Source organism: Stigmatopora nigra, chromosome 2 (assembly GCF_051989575.1).
Source record: "Stigmatopora nigra isolate UIUO_SnigA chromosome 2, RoL_Snig_1.1, whole genome shotgun sequence".
NCBI lineage: Eukaryota > Metazoa > Chordata > Actinopteri > Syngnathiformes > Syngnathidae > Stigmatopora > Stigmatopora nigra.
This window is the reverse complement of record NC_135509.1, coordinates 9,404,955-9,428,709: the sequence shown is the minus strand read 5'-3', so window position 1 is coordinate 9,428,709 and position 23,755 is coordinate 9,404,955. Positions and strand designations below refer to the sequence as shown.

The following is a 23,755-nucleotide window of genomic DNA, read 5'->3' as shown; positions in this document are numbered from 1 at the left end:
AGTATCGGTCAAAAATGAATAAAATTATGTAGAAAATAACAGTCTGCTTTTGCAATTATTTTTTAATGAATGTTTCATTGGGTATTTTCTACTAATTTTACATTATTAACATATTTTTGTATTAACCTTTTTAGTTGTATATCTTTCAATCAAATTTTTGGAATGCATTTGATTGTTATTATTATATTCATTTAACCCAATGTTTTTGAATGTATATTTGTTCAATCGGAATTCAAGCCTAAAATGTTAAACTGTAATGAGAAAGTAAAATCTACAAAAAAAATCAGTAAATAGGAAGATAAAATCATACTCAAAACATTGAGCAACTTTTGAAATCAATTTTAAGTCTGTGACGAAATGCTGTCTTTTACACAAGACAATTCTTGTCAAATTTGAGATGGATTTCTATGTAACCTTAGAACTTCGACCATATTTTCCGTCAGAAACACCGAATCCATTTTGCCGCCCGAATGAATACCAGCAAAGAATGAAAGAAAACACTACTAAATGATTCAACATATACGCACAGCAGTACTTGGCACGTCTCCATACACTATTCAATATGTTTATCGTTATCGTAAGTGAAGCTTTTCATTTTTAATGCCGCTAAGCGCCTTGAAACAATTCCACTCACTTATAGAAAGCTTGGTTCTCCACGCCACATTTCCAAAGGTGCTTGCAAGCCTCCGGCGTGGGTGCAAAGTACGTCAAGGTCATCTTTGTTTCCTGCACGTTGAATATGCATACGCACGAGACAGAGTGCAGGACAATTAAATAGACTGAAAGAGCAGCAAAGCAAAGGACGGATAAGCCGGCAAATGGCGCTCTCACCTCCCTCTGATTTGCATAAACGTGGAATGTCTTGCCCTCAAACTTCAGCTTGGTCACCTCATTCCTGGCCGAGTGAAAAAAGGCAAACAAACAGGCTTATGAAATATGTATGGAGAGCACTTGAAGATCTGGGAGGCAGAGAGAAGCATTGCGGACAAAAACAGACGGATGCGAGAAGGTGGGCGGGCCAGAAGGAAACGTCAGGGGTGCACCGACGTTTCTCAATGAAAATTCTAAAGTTGAACAATTTCAGACTAGGACTGGTGTGATTAATTAGCCATCTGCGCATACGCCAGCGCCACTTTTTTTCCCACAAGTGACAGATGGATGGCAAACAAGGAGCCATGCGCAGTCTTTACAAGTCATTGCATTAGCAAAACCTGCATTTCTGCCAATCGTGACCGGACGTTTGGTCGCCGGTCTTTTGGTCGCCGGTCAAATGGTGACAGAGAGTTTACTGTTGAAACCAGCTCTCAAAAATATATTTTACATGAGAGAGAGAGTTTAATATCTAAGAGAGAAGTTTAATATCTAAGTACTGTTTAATATCTGAGTATTGTTTAATATCTGAGTACTGTTTAATATCCAAGTACTGTTTAATATCTAAGTACTGTTTAATATCTAAGTACTGTTTAATATCTAAGTACTGTTTAATATCTAAGTACCACCAAAAGACCGGCGACCAAAAGACCGGCGACCAAAAGTCCGAGGACCCTGTCAATGACCAGTCAATTTAGTTGACTGTCTTTACAGCAAATACATTTAAACGAAGAGAATTGAGGGAGGGATTTCTGAAGACGTGTTTGTGAACTCACCACTTGAGGAAATGAACTCTCTTGTTTCCTTGCAAGACCACAAACCCAAAGGGCGTGAAGGCAAGGAAAGCCGGGTTTCCCGACACGTCCTGTGGGGGACATAAATCGTCAAATAGCGACACGACACATGTTGTTGTTGTTGTTGTTTACAATCCACGCTTCTGCACCCGCCCACCTTACACGGATGAGGATCAACACCATATGTTTCCAGCATCTGAGCCTTCTGCAGGAAATTTCGCTCGGATGTTTCGGGGGCTTGTCCACTGAGAAAAAAAGTCAAGGGCGAGAACACAAGTAAAATATGTCATATAATACACTTTAAGCCTCAGAATGAAACGCAATAACAAGGAAAAGAACAATAACGAAAAAAAAAATACAAATACAGTAATTCCTTGAATATCGCGGCTTCACTACATCGCTGATTTTTTTTTCATAAATTTTTTTTTGTGACCTTACTTCGCGGTTATTCGTTTAGCGCGGCCATGTCTGGTCTACATTAACCGCGATAATTGAGGGATTACCGTAAAGTTCCAGTTTATTCACATTGACTAAATTAGTCATTTAAACCTAATTGTTTTAATTTTACACTCATTAGTTGCCATTGATGGACATCTAGCACCATCAATTACACTGAAACATGAAACTTTTCTTTTACGACAAAAACCTGACACTAATTTTAGTTGATGTTTATCATTTGTCACATTGGGAGTTAAATCGCAATGAAAGCATAATATAAGGAAGAAAAGGAAATGGGAAAGAAGATAAGAACAAGGACACAAGAAGGAGAAGTAGAGAAAGAGATTTAAAAAAATCATCTTACATGAGTTCTGTCTTGTGTATGTCTGAAATCCGTCGCTCCAATTTCTCGGAATGTTTGGGAAAAAACTGGAATTTGGAGCTGTAACCTTCTGGATGCTTCCCGGGGTCGTAGTTCCCGATCTCAGCTGAAGGAAGGAACACAATTGAGTAAACTGGCAGTCACATGATCACGTTTCGGTGAAATTGACTCTATTGCAGTCAATGAGTTAAAGTGCTATCACATCCTCTACACTCGGTTATTTCTCCCAAAATAGACCGCCTCCAGCCCTGGCATTGCTTTTTTTTCTATGATACCATCTACACATGCATGCGAGTACGATAAGAGGCCAGATAACAACAAGGTTTTTTTTCCCCCAATGTTCCACGAGGCTTTCGAGTGTAGTGTTTGTGAGGGAAAGCTAAAGCCTGTCCGTATGTTATTACCTTGAAGGATGTGGGCGGCCAGTAAGGCGGCATCCGAGGTTTTGCACAGGAGGCGGCCGTGGTAAAGGTCTCTTTTGATTTGAAGGAAGACGAGATATCTGCAACCAAAAAGGCCACAGTGTGTGGTCAGCGTGGGGGGGCTCTGGTGACGTCTGGGTTTTTCTGTTCTGTACTCAGTTGTCGTGAGCCAAAACATGACTAGAGTTGTCATTATATTTACATTTTTTTTGTAATTTGGCCCTAAAATGGGCCTTTAAAATGACTATTGAGTGTGAAAATATATTTAAGATATGCAAATTCATTTGTGGCTGTGATTTTTATTGCAAAAACAATATTTTGGAGTGCACAAAATGTTTTATGCACAGTAAATAATTCTGTCCATACATAAATTTGCACTGGTACGAAATAGACATGATATACTTTTCAACAAGAAATATATACACTATAAAAATCTTTCCAAGAGGCTGCAATTTTCCAAAATATTTTGAAATTAAACTTTTTTTGTGTGCAAATGAAAGCCTGTTCGAAGGCTCTCGAAAATATATATCTATTTTTTTTCCTGTAATGCCAAAAGGAGTTTTGCAGGATCCATTTTTAACTCCAAACCGGCAAGACGAGCTATAATGGCCCTTGTAAGTCATTAATTCCACTACCTCTACAACAACAGTAACACAACACACACAATCTCTTCTTTGCATATGCAGCGTCCCACTCTAGCTCGCCTCTCCTTTGCCCCCCCCCCCCCCCCAAACCCCCCCCCCCCCCCCCCCCGCACAAGCTACACAGTTCATGTCAGTACAACCTCATCACATCCTGTGGCCATCAGAACTCGCATCCCAGGAAATAAACATCATCTAGGAGGAAAAAAATAACTCTAAATGCAAATCTAGCTTTCTGGGAACGGTGATGTGAAAGTAATGTGCAGTGTTGAACATATAAAATGTCATGCAAATGCAAAGGAAGTGTTGTTGTGCCATGTTTCATTCAGTATTACCAGAGAAAGCTTTTTTAGCCTCCTGCACGTCCTTCATTAAACAGTGAACTATTCAACATTACATCTGAGATGGCTTTTCAATGAATAAAATCCTTTGAAATGCGCAAGCTACGTAGATTTAGAAATGAGGAAATGGAATAACTAGGTAGGACTACTTTTTACATTATTTGACAATCCAAATTGCCGTTTATTACAGCTATTGTTTTTACATAAAACGTCGCATACACAATTAAAATGAGCCTTGTGGTGGAGCAGCAAATATTACCTTTTTAATTTTAATTTTAAAACAAAGAAAAAGTAAATATTCTCTCCTTTTTGAAGCCCTTTCATTAAAAATTGGAGAAATTGTATTGTAAAGTTTTTTTGCGACAAAATGAAGTCAAGGCACGTGATTTACTTTAGACGGGCCGCACAATATGAGGAGGCGGGCTAGATCTGGGCCCGCAGACGTCGGGTTTGAGACCTGTGCTATCGAAACTTAATGGGAATTAAAAGCCGTACAGCTTACTAAATCTTGGGCACTTGGGTAAAGTGTATAGGAGCTTTTACCGAGTAATTTCCTCCTTGAGAGCGGCCGGATCGGGAGGATAAAACTTGACACGCAGACACATAGTGAACGGATGCTGAGCTGGAAGAAATGAAAAGGAACAGAAAAGGAGTGAAAAGCAAACAACCAGCAGCATTCAAATAAACCAACATTCCTCCTGAAACGCTTGACTGCCAAATATGACAGTGAATTAATCATAAAAAAAGGCCATATTTAATGAGATCCCCCCAAAGTATGGAAGTCAAGTGCTACTTTTGAGCCAGTTGCTAAGCAACCATGTCGTAGCATTACAACAATTTAACTATCAATCATCAACTCATTTGCCATGTTGAACTTTTCAGAAAACGTGCAGTACTTACATTTCATTTGCTTAACAATAGACCTTGTTAACTCCAGCCAGTGCTGCATTTAAAGAAGAGCACATTGTTAGTGACATTTTTAAACATTAGCTTATATAGTTCACCGTGTCAACTCTTTGGCTGCCATTGACGATAACAAAAGTATGTAAAAGTATATAAAAGTGTATATATAAGTATATAAAAGTGTATATATAAGTATATAAAAGTGTATATATAAATATATATAAGTATATATAAGTATATATAAGTATATATAAGTATATATAAGTATATATAAGTATATATAAGTATATATAAGTATATATAAGAATATATAAGTATATATAAGTATGTATATATGTGTGTGTATGTGATATTTCATTTTGAGTCAAATGGTAGCTTAACGGCGTCACAGAACGAATAGTATTAAATGTCAGAGGTTCCAGGTTATTAATCTAATTATCAGTCAGTGAAAGTTTTTTTTTTTAAAAGCACCGCCAAATGAGCCATTCCTTTTCAGACAAAAATCCCTTTGATAAAACATGAATTGGATAAAAATGTGTAATTAATTGTAAATGCAACTACAGCATAACGCTAGCCTTCTGGAAAAAAAAAAACGCAAAGCAGTGTAGCAAATTGAGAGCAAAGGGAGTCCATTTTCCGGGGAGCGTAAAAATTGAAATGGTTGCCAGAATCTGAGTACTGCATGCAATGTTCCCTCTTATTTTTTGTTGGTCTGGGCAGAAAGACAACTTCCCTGAGCACATTGAGTACCAGTGTGAGCAACATCGTCATTGCTCGCTATGGGAACACCAGTATCACACCTGCCATAAGCAGGTGCATGCCAATGTTCCCTCTATTTTTTCTTATTTTTTAATGTAAAACCTGCTGTGGATCTACGCATAAGTGGCGCCTATCTCAGCTAAATCGTTGCAAAAACAAGAGCCGCAGTCCACACAAGTCTCGACATCGGAACTGTGAAATGTTGAATATGAATGAGCTTACCCGCTGCTTGTCGGGGTCCACGTATCTGATGCCAAAATAATCTTTCTCCAGCAGGTTGAGGTGGTGGCAGATAAGGTCAAATAAATACTGGCCTTTTGCATCTCGCTGTTCAAGAGAAGAAAAAGTTCAGTGTCATTAAAAATAGAACACTGCAAATTATCGCTATATATGAGTTTATACAATGATTTCATCCTTAATATACATTTTAAAACCTACTTCATTTTTTAAAAAGATCATTCAGATATTGTATGTATTAAATAAACATTTTCCAGCTCTTTTGATGGCTGAAATGTTGGATTATCTTAAAAAAAACACATGGGTGTGATTCCCCCCCCCCCCCCCCCCCTCCTTTATACACTTTTTGGTATTAGATCGGGTATCGGCGGATCCTCAAAATCAAGACTCTCATCCAAAAATATGTAATCAGGACATCCTGAATTAGAACAATCTGAGGTGTCCCCAGAACTAAACGCTACAAACCAGTGTATGAATTAAATATGGAGATTCCGCTGTGGGATTTGTTCATTCTTTTACTGCCTACTTGTATATAGCTCTTTGCATTACAAATCACTTACTACTAGATAGTCGACTAGGCTCAACCTAGAGTACTTAAAATTGGACCGGAATGCATTTTGCTCCCGTAGAAGCATTACAGTCGAATGCGCCACCTGACACACTTTGCATTAACCTCCACAGAAGACAGCAGTAATTCATCTCTTTTACTTGTGTACAGTCAGGAGGGCTGCGTTGATGATTTCCATAAGAACATTAAAAGGAATCATTAGAAGGAGCAGCGACATTTCCTCAAAAACCCTTTGAAATGAAAATAAATGCCGTTTGAAATGCAACCCGGAAATGTAGCTGCGGTATATAAATACAGAGTGCATGCAAAAACATAGATTAAATTGAAAATGCTGTCAGGATCTCACAGGCAAGGAGTTGGAGTCAGGCTAAGGTCAGCTTTTGACAGGCAGCTCGCACCGGAATTAGTGTAGGTGCCATTCAGAGGCGCATGTCTATTACTCAGGCAGCAGATGATAGACAAAAAGTCTTTTAGGACAACCTGTGTCTCAACACCAAAGACCAAAAGAAAATCACTGACTGGCTACATAAGAAGGATAGATCCAAAAACTTCTCGGCCAAAACGGGATGAAGAATTTGTGCTCCAATTCCAACCCATCTTCTTCCCCATCAATGGTGGGCAATGATATCAATGAGTGTGTAATAAAGGGTTAATTTTATATCACATTAGTTCTGGGTTCTTTAATCTAACCATGCCCCCACAAAAATCCATTGACGGCATTGTTCCACAGAATTTACGCTTCTTAGTCCTTATGCTCATTAAATGCAAGGGAGGAAAATAAAGCATTGTAATATTGAGACTCCTTTTGAAATGTGCCATTGTCTTCTTTTATCAATGTTGGTGATAGAGATCAGGCCACAACGCCTTAACAATCAAAACAGCGTTCATCAAGAAGAAGACGCACCGAGTCCGTAAGGACATCTGGCCTTTTGTTCAAGATGTTTGTTAGTATTCTGCAGCGTTCTCTCCCTCCCCGGTGTAACCCTCCCAAACCCCCCAAAGCTACCCTCTGCCCCTTGCCAAGTACAGCTGTCTTTAGTCCCCAGCGGTCTGTCTGAAAGCCAGGTCACACAAAAAGAAAATATTTTTGGACACTCAAGCAGGTGCACATAAAATAAGTGACATGTGAGCAGATTTAGCAAAAGTACATTTGTTGCGTTTTCAATTGTATGTTAAGGGTATCAAAAAATGCCCCCAAAAACTGACAATCCGCTTAATTGCCTTATCAATAATAAAGAACATGCCATGAAATAAACAATGCAGACAATACAACAATGAGTAAATAACACACAGGGTTTAAATAGACACACAAGAGCTGATTACCCATCATGCACAACTGCGTACAAGAGGAAGGAAAGCACGAAGGGACACAAAACCCTAACAAGAAGTGACTTTTGGCACCTGTTTTGTATATAGATTGATGACAATCGGTTATTTTTTTTGTTGCCTTAGATCTACAACTTAGCTGATTAAAAGTTTAAAATTATGTCTCGTGAAACAAACAGAAAGGAATGAAAAAATAATTGCAGGTAAAAAGTGAATAGTGGCCTTTTCACTGCCAAGAATGCCCTATGCATAAAATGGGCACTTTCCTTCTCAATTAATCATTTAAATGGTTTCCATGTCCGCGCGAGATCCCAAGCCATTAAAAAAAAATAGTATCACAAGGAGTGGAAACCATCGATGCCATTAACTCGGCGTGTATGTGCGTAAATGTGCACATTTGTGTGTTTCTTGAAGCCCGAAGCCATGCAGTGATTCCTTGGCTTTCATAAGGAGATGATTTTCTCACGTCGCCCGAGGAGAACAGTTAATGCATCGGAGCCATTGAATCCGCGAATGACGGCGTGCCAGGCACTTAAGCTCTTGACCCCGCCGCTTCCCCCGGACAGGGCGACCTGCCATCCGTCACACCTTAATATGCGGCGCGCTTCGTAAAGGCTATAAAGTGATACAACCCCTTCATGCCTGAATTTACCTCATTCACCCCCCGTGACAGACATCCCATCAAACTTGACTGAGGCTGACGCGATGGGACAATCGCTTCCCTTTAATCAATTTTAGGCAGGTTAATCAGGCAACACACATTTCAACTACAATCTTGCCCATGTGAAGTCGATGGAACTCATCGACTATCATCGTGAATGGTATGCAGTGACTTGCATGACCGGACGTTTGATCGCCGGCCTTTTGGTCCCCGGTAAAATGTACTTAGATAATAAACTACTTAGATACTTAGATAACTTAGATACTTAGATAACTTAGATACTTAGATACTTAGATAACTTAGATACTTAGATAACTTAGATACTTAGATAACTTAGATACTTAGATAACTTAGATACTTAGATAACTTAGATACTTAGATAACTTATATAACTTAGATAACTTAGATACTTAGATAATAAAATACTTAGATATTATTATCATCTTGAGAGCTGGCTTCAACAGTAAACTCTCTGTCCGGCGACCAAAAGGGACCAAAAGACCAGCGACCAAAAGACCAGCGAGCAAAAGATGGGCAACCAAACATCCGAGCACTGTGACTCAATACCAGTGCGACAACTTTCGGACGCTAATGCCGGATCCGAGAGTGCAGATATCTAAGAACGCTTGAGTGGGATTATGTGTGACATAACATCTGCATGTATATGTATGGTAATTCGACATAATATCTTCTCACCTCGTAGCAGCCTGCAATTATCAAAGCCATTAGCAAAAGATGACAGGAGGAGGGATGAGCACCTCTCATGGATCGACGGGTTAGCGGCGGTTCACAAATACATCATTCTCATCTGTAGTACATTTTCCAATTGCACTTAACAGCCACGGAAATATCCAAAGTTAAACCTGTGAAAAAAATGCTGGTAAAAACCGATTACGCCTCCTAGAATTTCAGAACGGATGGATTAGCATATGGTGTGCCATTCGCAGTTATTGTAGTGGCTCATTGACAGCTGTTGATTGGTGTTACTAATGTGACAACAGATTCCAGCATAAGGAGGAGATATGGTACATGGAATGTGTCACCCAGATGATCACAGACCATCAATCATCAAAACCAGATTGCTCAAGGGGATTAACCAAGATGTCATTAGCATTTCTGCCAACCATTTTGTGTCATCACAAAAGCATAGTGTTGCGCACAAGCGGATGGGAAAGTGGTTTGAACCAATGTGCACTGGCAAAAAAACTGGGCCATCAAAGGATGTTGGGCATGAGCAAGGATTTGACCCAGAAGCGTGAGGAATCAAGAGAATAAAAGGATGAGCAGAAGTGTCGTATATGAATAATTATCATGCTTATAGTCGCTGGAATGAACAAAAAAGCGTTTTCAATAGTGTCATTTGACAGTCATTGTGAAGAGAATTTCACTTCAAAACTCTGGCCCTTCATCAGGGGAATATAATGTTATGAAATTCTGAACATTTTCCCGTTAAACAGGGTTTTGCAAATAGCCGAATTTGTGAATGATAAATCACATTGGAGCTCTGGATGAATATTAAGCAGACTAACACATCGGAATAATAAATCAAATCTGCCAAGATTAATACTCCTGAGTTGCTAATATTATTTTTTTTTTGCATGTATTAATATATCTTCTAAAAAAATTCAAAAAGTAAAAAATAAAATAATAATAATCGGCCCCATACATCATAATTTGTCATTGGAAGTGAACCATTTGAAGATGTTATGATTCAAAATGGTCAATTACTCAAATGGTTTCTAAGTAATGCTTGACTACAGTTCGATCGATTCCTGTTTGGTGGAAGTTTGATTGTGAATGGTGTCTGTCTATATTCATGCCCTGCGACCTGTATCCAGTACACTCCATCGAAACCTAACAAGGATTGGAAATGTGATGAATGAATGAGTAAACAGATACTGGGAAGATGCCTCTTTTAAAGAGAGAAAACAAATGATTAATGCTGATTTTCAGAATAGACTTGAGTAATCAGATCTACCGTGTAAATTGGTTTGCTCAATGTACCTGTGGCTCAATCAATACTGGAAGAAAAATCCCAGTCAAGTCATTATTTCTAAGCTCTACAGTGATGGATGTCTCTGCCAGGATTGCTCGAACAACTATTCTCTCAAAGTGACGCATACCATGGAAAATGATCTCAACAAACAAATTCAGAGCCGGATCTAAAGTATCGAGGCAAAGATGAAAAATGACGTAGGTTTTAGCACCCCCTACAATTGTCAGTTCCTCAGCATCTCGGTGTAAGCTTTGCCAGAACGATTCCCGCTAGTTCACTCGCGTTAGTTTTTTTGCAAAACGTGTGACAAATAACCCCCAAAACAAATACGCCTCATAATCACTGTCAGGCTTTGGATTAGCATATAAACAATGCTTCAGTTTTTCTATTGCCGTTTTCACAAACCTCAGCTGTGATGCGCCACTTCTATCTATCTACCTTGACAAGTGAAAGGCTGGTGGGCGATGACCCGATGTCACTCATCCACTCTGACTCAGACTTGAAGAATTGAAACATTTGGTGCTTCTGAGGGTGGGCAAAAAACTGCATGCAGTAGTATCACAACCATTTGGTCTAGCCAACGGGCATGACGCATTGCATCAGGCGTATTGCCAAAGACTCATAGACTCATATCTGGGCATTATCTGCGATTTAGCCATGAGGAGTATACAATTGGATTTCATGGCAGATATTTATGGCTGAAAAACTTATTCAAAGCCTTTTGTGATTTTTAATACATTATACACTCTTATTGGGATCCAACTACTGTCGAGATTGAGAAGTATGGTTCAATCTAAGTTTTGTTATCAGATCATTTATGACTGCCAGGGGATTGCATGAGATATTCATAATATCCTATTCATAATACACCATAGAGGCGATCTATTTTGAAAGGGGAGGAAGAGGGTTGTAACTTTTAGACAGAACTATGAACTATAATGTTGGAAATGTGCTAGTTATAATTCCCGTCTATGGCTGGAATGAGGACACTCCAACTGGGCCAGATATCCACTGAAGGAGTGACAGCGACCAGTCATTACATAGTGTGGGAGAGTTACACATGCAAGGCCTCTGATTTTGTCAATTTGTCCCCTCTTTACTATATTGAAACAATCTAGTTCTTGATTACACTCAGTCTTTGCTATTTTTTTAGCAAGTATCTTCAAACAAATCATGAAATCAGGACCTTGCAGAAACCTCTCTATCTAATTGTCGGACTTCCCAATAGCCAATTGGCTGACAGACTGAATAGCAACCAAGCACCTGACTAACCAAACAAACGACTGAAATATCTAGCCCAGTCAATATCTCTATAACGTTTCCAAGGGAGGTTATCTGATAATTTCTCATACTTCGACTTTTTGTCCTATTGTCAACTTTCCTAAAACAACAAATCCCTTCAGAGTAGATAAACCAATCATGCCGCCCACTTGTTTCCACTGGCTAAAATCTGCTTCCATTGCTGCATACAAAAAACCCTAATGGCACTGATAGGTTCTGCAGCAGTTTAGCTTTCTATACTATATTTAATTACTTGCCTATGCAGTCGATGCGTCTGCACCATACTGGCGCCTCCTCCATTCGTATAATTAAGCGCTTCAGAACACTATTGATTTAACAACTCAGCAAAGGATTTGCATCCTGAGAGTCTGATACACAAGCTCAAAAAGCTTTAGCGGCAGAGAAGAGCAGTCTGGGAGATTGACAGATGGATTTAGAGAGTTGAAATCTGCCATTGTCAGGGAATGTCAGTGAAGAAGTATTGCAAGAAAATTGCGTATTTGCCAGCAGAACGCAAGAGATTAGAGTGTTCTTGAAAAGTTGAGGCAATCAAGTGAAAAGAGGCAAGAAGGCAAGGCAAGCCGAGGTCTTTTGGCATGGTTGGAGATTCTCTCCAGTCGATAACTTGAGTTAAGTCCACCCTGGTGATGAAGTCGCTACCAGATGGAAGACTGCTTATTCGACAGACGCGCTTGTTAACATGGGACTTTGCTATGTTTAGGTTTTTAGAGCAAACTGGATTGGGAAAAATACAGGCAATTTAAAATTTGACAAAAGGCAGCTCTTGTTGCTACAGTTGTATTCTTAAAAAAAAAGGTACACGTTGGGTTTCCGTTTTTACGCGTGTTGTACAATTTCCCGATATTTTTGTCAGGAAAATTCTGCTAACCAATGCTGCCAGTATTTCACTGTAAAACTTTACACTATTTGACAGTGTTTTGAAGATCAAATCGAAGGATCATGTTTCACTTATGTCCAATTGGTTGGCCTTTCATCACGGTCAATGGCACTGTGAAAGTAGCACCTACACTGATATCAAATCCCACTTTCGACTGTCTTAACCCGTTAAATTCTTTTTCCAATGGTGAAACCAAGCATGAAAATGCAGCAAGCTGTTCAGCCCTGGAGGCTGTCTGCTGTGCACGCAAGCGTGCGTTAAAGGCACACCGCCACTGCAGCGTGCCGAGGCTTTAATGGAGGCCCAAGAGAAATACTTTCACCTCGGTGACTGCACCAGAAAACAAACTTTTCATAGAATGCGTGCCGGATATTCAGGAAATTGTAGACAAACTTCCCGCAGGTAACCAAAGGCGAAATCATGATCTGATAAGTCACATACTTGAGTTGACCACTAGGTAATGTTGCAGGATGCTTTTGTAAGCCACAAAGCTAAGCAAGACTTAACGCCGTGTTGAGTTGTCAGCTGTGCATTCGGCATGGCATTTTATTTGAGAGATTCTCCACAGTGTCACTTAAGCGCATTCTTATTGGCTAATCCTTGACACTGTCTAAATCAGTTGAAGCAGTATGTCTGAGTGCTTGTCTTAATGAGGCCTAATGGCGGAGTCGGTCCAATGATTTAAAGTACAATTTAGGGGGATTTTCTGGGTGAATATATTTCTTTTAAAAATCATTTGACACTAGATCAAGATTTGTACTTTGTGGTGATGCATCAAAACAGCAAAACGTCTTGCGAGTCTGACCGAGAAGAGACAATAAAACGTAATTAGTTTCCAAACTCTCATACGAGTTGGTATATTGAGAATAATCTGATTGCATGCTTAAATAAAATAAGCCTCTTAGGAGGAATCTCCAAAAGTGGAGCAAAAAATAGAACTTTGAGTGTGAGCCCACAGCAGCTTAGCTGGTTCTCCCTGTGGGAGACATGCCATTGATTGGCTTGCAGACCTAAAGCGCTTCCAAGGTTAAACATTCTCAGCAGCAATCATAAGAGAGCAAAATATGTCAGGATGTAAAATGGCACATATAGATGCAATCTCATGAAAAAGATAGCAGAGGGTCTGCCAGAATTGCGGGTTTACCTGAGGTCACGTTGATCCGTTTCAGACAAAAACAACTCGCAGAAACTCGGTAAAACTCATCAATAATACATTTCACATCTTCAAAAATCTTCATGAATAAATAATCCCTTCATTAGATCAGTCTGTGATTTGGAACACAAAATAATAGCAGAATGATTTTGATGTTAAACATAGTTTGAACTCCAATTTATCCCCCCTGAAACCCCCATGTGGTACAAACATGGCTTTTTCTTTGGGCTGTATTCAAAAATATTATTTTTCATAAGCAGCTTAGAGCAACATCCCGCAAGAATACAAATGCAGGTGCCACCACTTTTGCATGCCAAAGTATGCTCCGAAGAAAGCAAGCCAGGTGTACCGCCTTGAGAACATTCCCATTTCATCCAAACTGATCTTCTAGCGCATTTCTGTCAGTCTCATAGCAACAGCGGTAACCATGAGCAGTACTCTAAGCAAAGCCTTTCTTACTTTTCAGCGCCGACTAACCCTTTGAATACGGAAAAGAGATTCCTTGCCGAGTATGACAGTGCGATGTAAAGATAGCACGGGGCCGTTGTGAGGTAATGGAGACTCAAATTCATCATCCGCATTCTCCCCCACAGCTTACATAAGATACTAACTTAAGTGTGCCAGGACTCAAGTCGAAAAAAAGGTGATTAAAACACAACTTGAGGGTTATGAGCCCGAATTATAACTAGTGAGGCAGTAAAGATCATCTAAGAGGACTAAAATCAAAAGAAGCTATTTGATTAAAGTGACTATATCGACTTGAATCAGATTTCTTTCATCATAAAAGATAAGGCTCATTATTATCCTTAAATGTACCAATTATCTCACCGATTAATTTGTGGAGATGAGTTTCTATCACAGTTATACGGGCATCTAGAAAGTCTGCGTCCAAAGGACAGAATTGTAACTTCACTGCGGTAAAAATGATGTGACGGCTGGATCAATATTTGGAAGAATGCAAATTACCCAGCTAATGGCCTCTGATGTTCCCTGTTTTATGGTCTGAAAAGAAAATAATGACTTGGCTAATGAGATTTTTGGGGTGAGGGGCAAACAACAGCAACTAGCTTGACAGAAGATGAACACATGATTACGTTTATAGCTATAGCGTATAGTTTTTCAATTTAAACTGTAAAGTTTTCATGTCTCGAGGTCTCGTAGGCTTTTTCGGCTTGGACTGCGTGGTGAGTGAATGGGGGCAGTGGATTGGTGCCGCAGGTAGAATGAAATAGAAGCAAGCGGACCGAAAGAATAAAAGGCACATGGGAATGCAGGAGAGTGCTGATTCAAGTCTTGTCCATCACACAAAATGCAGTCGAGGTTTTGGAACTCACTACGTACCATTTAAGGGCAAAATACTGCATTAATGTCATTAGGGTGAGAGAGGGGAAAACACTGTCATATATATGATTGACTTTTGATAAACTTTTGTTAAAAGACCACTAAATTGGCAGTGTGACTCAACATGAGCAACAGCTTGGCTCTCATTGCATCCTCCTCCGTCTTTTCAAGATGGACATCATTACCTGTCTTGATGTTCAAAAAGATGGCTGCTGGTGCATTTGCAAACACAATAATAAAAAGGCAAGAAAAAAAAACGCTGGGTCACTTCACAGCGAGCAGCCAGGAGGAACAGATTGCTCAGGCTCCTCATGATCACAGTGGGGACTGGTCTGAAAGGGGTCTTTGTTTGCCCCTCCGGGAGAAGCTAGAGTGGTATGGCTTGGAAGCAGAGGGTGCCATGCGCTTGGGTGGAACTGGGTGGGATCCAGGGTGGCGTGGGAGGCAGCGTTTTTTGCTGTGGGCCCCCTTTTCCTTTTAGTCTTTCCAACGACTAAGCGGTCATGTGGATTTGGAAGCAGTGGCATCACCCAATCACTGCAATCCCTGTAGTATATGCACTAAAACGTCTCAATTGGTTTTGACCAATGGAAATCGAATCCAAGGAAACTAAACTCTCATCTATAGTTTTATTCCTAAACAGAAACCACAACGATCCTTATTGCTTTCTGAGATCATTTAAAGAACATCATTTTACTAAACAATAAAACCAAAACACGTCAAAATTGTTGTAAGCATAATAGCAAGTAAATGAATGACTTACGTCCCACAGCAGTGTTCGTTGCAGTTGATCCAAAGAGATGAGAAGCTTCCGAAGAAAACAGAGTTGTTTTCATCAACAAACACAGTAAATCTGGACTAATCCCATGAGAGGAGACTTAACCTAATTAATATATTTTGCCATGTCTATAATCCCTGTTGTGAGATGATTGCACAGAAGGGCTTTCACTTTCATAACTTGTACTTGACAAGATGGTTAAAAAGGGAACACTATGCACAAGCTTCATTCTGCCACTGAAAAGAGATGAAATCAAGTTGAGTGGCTTATGAATACAAAATGCTGAAACTATTTTAAACATGAAATGGCAATGTCACCAAAGTGCCCGGTGGTCGTAACCTTGACTTGAGCCAACCAGATCAAAACCCCTTTAGGGCTAAAAACCACCCCATTTGAGCCCAAAATACTGATCTCATTACCAGCGTGTAATCAGCCTTTTTAATGACAGTGGGGGCCCCTGGGATCACGTCATCCATCTGCTCTCCTGGGATTCAGTCCCACTCTTGCCCGCAGAGTGGGATTAGCAGAATGTGCTAATGCCGCTGCCTCCAGGCACTAATTACTCGACCACAATAGGCAAATTCTCATCTGCAGGCTAGGCTGCTCATTGGAATACTGCCATTCTCTGTTATTTATTTATTTTTTTGAACTCACAGTTTACAAAGCACTTATTCAAGACAGAAAGTAGGTAAAGACATTGGTTCATTTGAGACTATTTCTCAACTAAATGCAAGGCGGCAGTATAAGAGCAGCGAGACGATAATTTGGAGTTTCAAACATGGGGTCGCCATGGATTTAGTATGTCAGATTACTCTATACAGGCCATGTTGACCTACAATCAGGATCAAAATCAACTCTGATCATCTAAAAATGTCTTGAAATGTTGGATACAATTGAAAATGGCCACTCTTGGCTCAGAAACGTCACATCGTATTTCACACCATGAAGGATAATCCACCCATTCCACATCCATGTGATGGACAGTTATGCCTCATCTTTATGCTGCGCAGGACTAAATTCTTAGAGGGGGAATTTTTTCTTCCCCAGTATAATCCTCTCAGTCTGTTACATAAAACATCTTGATTGAGAGAAATAATCCACCACTGGGTGTCAGAAGAGGGTCAGGAGAAGAAAACTCTAGAGTGGGTTATGATCTAAACATAACATGTTATATGGATTCTCATTGGCTGCCACTGACGGGAAAAGCTGTCCAATCCATTTTTAGTCGTTCAGTCGATTTTTATGACACTATTAGAATCATATCTGTGATGTTTTTTTTGTCTTCGAAATAATCCTAAAAGTCAAAATTAAGGATATTTAAAAACATTAACCCTACTTGGCCAAACAAATCGTACTTGATCTATGATTTTTGAGCAAAGGGATATTTATTTTTCCCTAATAAAAATTGCAATATCATATAAACTTAATACAAATTGACAACTACCGTATTTTCAGGACTATAAGGCGCACCGCATTATAAGGCGCACCCTCAATGAATTAAACTTTTTTTTCCATATATAAAGCACACTGAAATATAAGGGGCCCTTATCTATTTTGGAGAAAATTTAAGACTTTTAAGTGCAGCTCATAGTCATGAAAATACAGTAATTATATTAGATTTTTTTTCAATATTCAGGAAAGCAACTGTATTTAAATGCCTTATCTTCTAACATGTAAAGTCAAGTCATCAGCCCTAATGTTGACAAGTTGCGTAAATAATGCAGTACTGTTGGTTGACAGTCTTTTTCTTCTCCAGCATATAGTGACTCACGGCCAATAACCTTGACAATAGACCTTCAACACCCACAGCTCTGTGTGGCGAAACCTCTATGATTTACACATCCACTTACAATAAACCCCGCTTCCTTCCGTCTATCATTTGTGTAGCTCTCCACACATTCATCTTGTCGGTATTCACTTTTTTTTACCGGCTTGTGACGTGGGAGGAAGACACAATGTGCAAACTCCACCTAATATGAACCAGAATCTCAGAACTATCAAACACACCACTAGTTCACCACTAAATACACCTTTGGAAAAAAATCAATACTAATTGATGGCTTAACACATGATTGGAGATACTTATTATGGGTTGAACACCTGCCAGGTTGAATACAGACAGCATTGTAGAAAAGAGAATAACTCTGTTTTCACCTTGTCTTGTCTTTGATGCTGTGACTCGGAGGCAAGAAATTTGGTGAAAATCAAATCAAGGTTGTGTTTGCAGTAAATTAAGTGGTTTTGTATTGACTAACAACTCAAGCCACTTTCTCTAAGAAAAAAACAGGACCTGAGACCTAAGTACTTATGTGACATTCAAGGAGGGCACAGCTCTAGTGGAATTTTAGGCGGAATTACAACTAAGAAATGAATTAAAAATCAAAAGTCATCATATGCTCTTTTCTGCTGCAGTCTGGGAGAAATGAAGCGTATTTAAATTCATGAATCTAAGCGTCAGCACAATGTGGAACTGCAAAGTCAAGAAGAAGTTGTGTCGGTTATCCAACATTCATTCATGACTACATAATTCATCTATTCACTAATTTATCATTTATAAACTTGCAGAACCAGGCTGGTTAAGGCGCAGATATAATTAGAGCAAGGACATTTCTGACAATATCGAGTAGTGCACCATGGATGAGTTTGAGGAAGTTAGTTCGCATTAGAGTTGGGTTTTCCATGCATTTATGGTCTTTTTTTTCCAAAAACATGACACAGATTGCGTGTATGATGATTTATGGTGAGCGGTGGATCAAAACCTCAGTGTGAAACATACAGCAAATGTTCGGTGTTATTACAGGACTAGCAGAAACACGAGAGAGTTACAGAGGACTAGCATAAGGGATGTCCGCAATGGTACTCAGGGGTGCCTTCCATAATAGTCTACAGTCACTCATTAATTATAAAGCCCTGGTAATGTCTTCTGGTAAAAAGATGTGTGTCAGGAAAGCCCAAAGGAGAAAAAAGTGTAGGTAGTCAATGAGGATATTGCGGCAAAAAAATAAAAAACAATGACTTTAATTCATAAGGGAACATGAGCTCAAGTCCTGAATGCAGCATTCAATGAAATTGTTGACTGAAAGATAGCGAACAGGCAGATGGTAAAAATAGACTATGTTGATAAATAATTGAATGGTTTCACTACTTTTTTGGCAAATAATTCCTTGAATCCCATTAACTGTTCTTGAAATGAAATGACTCCAATACTATTAATATAAATAAATTTAAAAAAAAACGTAATACTAATAAAATAGGTTGCTCAGTTTTGCAACACTTTGCAACCATGTTTGTTGGCATGAATGTGCTTAGAATGCCAAAAAGCATTTAAAAAAAAAACAACCTCTTCTTCCAAATAGAACTGTGACTAACAACGTAGAAGTATATCCAAGAATTCAACCTTTTCATTGTGATCTCACAGTATTCCCAAAAATATTCTAATACAGCCACACAACTACATATCTCACGGTAAAAGGCTGACACCTCCAGATCTACTAATAGTACCTGAAGAAGAACATCTTCATGATTCATTAGCTTTGCGATGTACTCGAGGCAGCATGTGGGCACGACTGCCCAGGCCTACTCTCCCATGCAATTACTTAAATGGAAAAATCAACACCTAGATTAGATGACCTTCATTTGAAAGCCGGTCGCAGCTCAAAGCATTTATGTTAAGCACCAATCTCTTAGATCTCTCAAACCTAAGAAAATATTCCAAAAACAAAAAAACACGGCAATGCTTAGAAACACAGCCATTTTTGTGATGTCAGTTATATCAACACCTAATAGATGCACAGGGGGGAAGCCTGGGTAAGATGGCATACTCTTATCTGATTGGTTAAAAGAGTACCTTGCATTAAAAAAAAAGTCTAACAATGGCCATTTCCAGGAAATACTAATTTTTACTAATACCAATACACATCAAAAATGAAATTTTGTGGGTTTTTTTTCCCCACTTGACTCACAAGATTATTTCCACTAGCATACGCATAATCTTTAAGGAAGGACAAGGATTTTAAAAAATGACTTCTCGCCAAAAACTGACCCCGAAATGATATGATAACCCCAACATAACATAAAATGAATGTCTTCCTTCTTCACTATAATGACTTATTGGGCAAAGTAGCCAGAGGCAAGCAATAAAAATCCAGTGACACCTGCCACATGGCCTGAAGCTCACAGTGGGGGGTCTCAATGAACACAATTTACTGAGAAAGAATCGTCACTGCTTAAAACAATCCCCTCTGGATTTCAATTCCACTGCCATATGGTACACGTATATTTGTGTGCGCCCATGTGTGTGTGTGCTCAACCAAAGTGAATCTCATTACCAGTGGTTCTTAGAAAATATATTTGGAAAAGCTACACACAAAATAGAAACGGGGGAAAACCCCATTAATATTTAGTCTTAGAGAGCAGAATGACGAGAATATCTAAAAATGGGATTAAAATTGATATGACGTAATAACATATTTGCTGTGACTTGCTTTTACATAACAGCAGGTTGTATCAACGACACTCAGGGGAGGTAGGAACATTGCACACTGATAATAATAATATGCACAGCTGCTGAACTCTAAACCCGAGCCGACGTTTGGCCTGGAAACCCATTTGCCGGCAAACGCCAACGCACTTGTTCAGCATTTTACACGCTCTGTTTTTTAGTCGGATTTCTCAGTGGGAGATGTGGAAATAGTCTTGTGCTGCATTTGCAAACATTATGCAACACAGTGGAATGGTGCAGGGGAAGCACAGGTGAGGCGGCTCATAAAATTAAATGTTTCTGAAAGGAAGAGTTCGGAAAATGATTTCACGAGGGCCGGAATATTTTAGATATATTTAGATTTTTTTTTTCATAAATGGTTTAAAAGAACTGGGTTAAAAGCCCTGAATATTCAGTTTTTTATAGATATAAAACAATGTTTATTTTAGCTATTTTTGCTTTTTTTTAGATTTTACAAAATGATTTTTGAACAAAAAAAATGATTAAAAATGTACAATTATTGATTTGAAAGGGGGAAAATCAGGAAATTTAATATACATCAATACTCTTTACATTTTAATTTGATCCTAAAACAGAAAGTCAGCACTCATGATTTACTTTTACGGGCCACAAAAATTATCCGGCGGGCCAGATTTGGCCCCCGGGCCGCCACTTTAAGGGATTTGATTTTTCTGTTGTTTTAATCCAAATATTTTGTCCTAACTGCAGGAAAATACACCAGTGTAAGATGTTTTGCATGCTATAGTTGACTGCTGTAGTTAATAATGACAGAGAACCAAAACAACAACTCTTTAGTATGCATTGTGGGGACGCTTCTAAGACTATTACTTTCCTTTTTAATTGCTAGAAATGAATAAGCAAGTCACATTTGGTGGGTAATTTTGGTGAAAATCAAACATCTCATGTACAATTGTGCAGACTAACCTGCGGTTCCTGGCCACAGTTGTTTTGTTGACCCAGGTTTTCCTCTATTTGCTCCTCAAAGACATTCATCTCATGTGACGGCTACGCTGACACACACAAACATACACCAGAGCACGAAGGAAACTGGAAACTGGTTGTATGCATGACTAGCTGCCACTCTTCTGCAAAACCCGCAACAACTGTTTCAAGCAAAGAGACAAGAAAGGAGGCACTTCTTTTATCAAGCAATGGCACATTATATTGACTGAGGAATCTGATGCCCTAAATATACACTTATACAAACAATGCCTTTAACAGTGTAAGCCAGGCAGAAATCCCCTCCGCTAGCCTCCTAGTGAGCCACAATACACCTGACTGAAACATCATCTCCTGACTCTTTCAGCAGTAAGATTGAAAAAATAAATACTTCTTTTCTCAGTGTTTTACAAAAGTCAGGATGCAACCAAGGTAAAATAATTTGGTACAGTACGTGCACCCCCTGCCAAACAACCTTCGTAAATACAACGCTGTACACGTACTCCACTGTTGGATTCATTAGGCTGTATTCAATGTGTATTTATATTTAACCTGAATTGAAACTTGTAAGACAAAAAAAACTAAAACTGTAATTGAAATGCTTTTAATGAGAGTTCAGGTGACTAATTGACTCCTCCCATTTTGGTTACAATCAGTAAAATCAACTAATTTTTCTTTTTAATTATCATATTAATAGTTTCCTGTGAGGGTTCCTTGTAAAATTGGATTATGAAAGGATCATGTGAACAGGGACAAAAATAATGTTTTATTTATTTTAGTACTGGTCAGATTTACTTCCAATTAGTATTTGTATGAAGTCAAGTATCTGATTGGTGATAAAAGTAAGACAAATATATCATCTTTAAGCAGGCTTGAAAATCCAACAGAATGAAAAGCGAACATCAGGTTAAAGATGAAAGAAAAGGCTACAAGAAGGAGGAGAGGAATCATTAGCTTCAAACTCCCTGCAGAGAGGCCTAAACACAGAATGATCCAGGGTGAGTGTGATGGAAATAACCTGTGGTGCGGATGAGGTCGGGATGACAAGATGGAATATACAGACAAAGACAAAAGAGGTCGGGGGTAAAAACAAATCCCCCTGGGTGAGTGAGGGCTGCTTTCAGGGTTTCAAAACAATATTGCATGAAACAAAATTCAATTTAGGAAAGATGATCTGAATTTTGTTAGAACTGAAAAACAACATTCACACACACACATTGTAAAAGTAGAATTTCTAAGTCCTAAATCTCCTTCCACTTTTGAGAATGTCTCTTTTGTAATGGCCATGCCCCAAAAGGAGAAAGATCAAGACCATCATTACACACTGTGTCTACAAAAGGAACATGTTATTTTCTTTAGGAGGTCTAATATTCTGTCTTGCAGGCGAAAACATAAAGCAAGGCCCATTTTTGTTCCAGACAACGCAACACAATGGAGAAGTAAGCAGACTGACAGGCCGCGTCCCTATTCTTCACTCTAAAAGAGACATTGGGGAATAAGAAAGGACTGCTTATTTCACTTCTAACACTGCTGAGCCCATTAGAGTGAGAAAGAGAAATGCCTTCAAGGGGGAAATATTATAGTTATTGCCTTTTTTGCTTGTACACAAGTAGTTGGGACTCTGGGGTGTCTGCCTACGCACCCATCAAGTAAAAAATTAAACAACCAAGTTATTCTTAAATTGCCTACCTATTCCGTAAGTGAGCCGCTTTGCACTTCCGCCCACATAATAAATAAAGGTACTTTTTTTCTGACCATATTTTTTTAAAAAGAGGGTTTACATTTTGAGGAATACCGTTAAGGAAAATCTTCATACTGGTGATTTATTCTGTTGGAATATGCAAAATAGCAAAGAGAAATACAATGTTAAGGATTACAAACCAAGCTGACGAGTATGAAAAAGAAGTGTATATCAAAAAGGCATGCAGCAGCAATTTGCTAATCCCACATGCTGTAACAAACTGTCAAAAAAAAAGATTGGCGTGGGCCGCGTGTCAGATCTCTGCCAAGCTAGACTAGACGCAACAGTGATGTAATCCTTAATTACAACGATCCACGTGCCGCAGGTTGGCCCAATCACAAAGTGGCAAAATGCATTAAATGATGATTCTCACGCGAGTTTACTAGACATGAGAAAACGTTCACTTGGGTCACACATTTTACTCATTCACACTATAAAGTATCACAACAGATGCTGACAGCTTATTGCACGGGTGTCAAAGTGGTGGCCCGGGAGACAAATCTGGCCCGCCGCATCATTTTGTGAGAAAGTAAATCATGAGTGCCAACTTTCTGTTTTAGGATCAAATTAAAATGAAGGGTATAGATGTATATTAAATTTCCTGATTTTCCCCCTTTTAAATCAATAATTGTAATTTTTTAATCATTTTTTTCTGTGTTTATAGTTCAAAAATCATTTTGTAAAATCTAAAAATATATTTAAAAAAAGCTAAAATAAACATTGTTTTAGATCTATAAAAAACAGAATATTCAGGGCTTTTAATCCAGTTCTTTTAATCCATTTAT

General features: G+C 38.9%; 1 protein-coding gene across 5 annotated transcripts in view; it reads right to left on the bottom strand.

Annotated features, from left to right (window-relative positions):
* Positions 1-23,755, bottom strand: part of frmd5a (FERM domain containing 5a) — a 31,456-nt gene that overhangs the window by 3,770 nt on the left and 3,931 nt on the right. The window contains exons 1-10 of one of the 5 annotated variants that reach the window (XM_077710454.1): positions 21,215-21,382; positions 5,773-5,877; positions 4,789-4,831; positions 4,432-4,510; positions 2,889-2,986; positions 2,467-2,590; positions 1,822-1,909; positions 1,647-1,735; positions 832-895; positions 635-726 (exon numbers count right to left, since the gene is read on the bottom strand). In XM_077710454.1, the coding sequence (XP_077566580.1) occupies positions 635-726; positions 832-895; positions 1,647-1,735; positions 1,822-1,909; positions 2,467-2,590; positions 2,889-2,986; positions 4,432-4,510; positions 4,789-4,831; positions 5,773-5,877; positions 21,215-21,283 (851 nt within the window). In that variant the 5' untranslated portion in view covers positions 21,284-21,382. Of the gene's footprint in view, positions 1-634; positions 896-1,646; positions 1,736-1,821; positions 1,910-2,466; positions 2,591-2,888; positions 2,987-4,431; positions 4,511-4,788; positions 4,832-5,772; positions 5,878-21,214; positions 21,383-23,755 lie in introns of those variants that run through there. The other 4 variants (XM_077710452.1, XM_077710453.1, XM_077710451.1 and 1 more) reach the window with 4 other exon arrangements.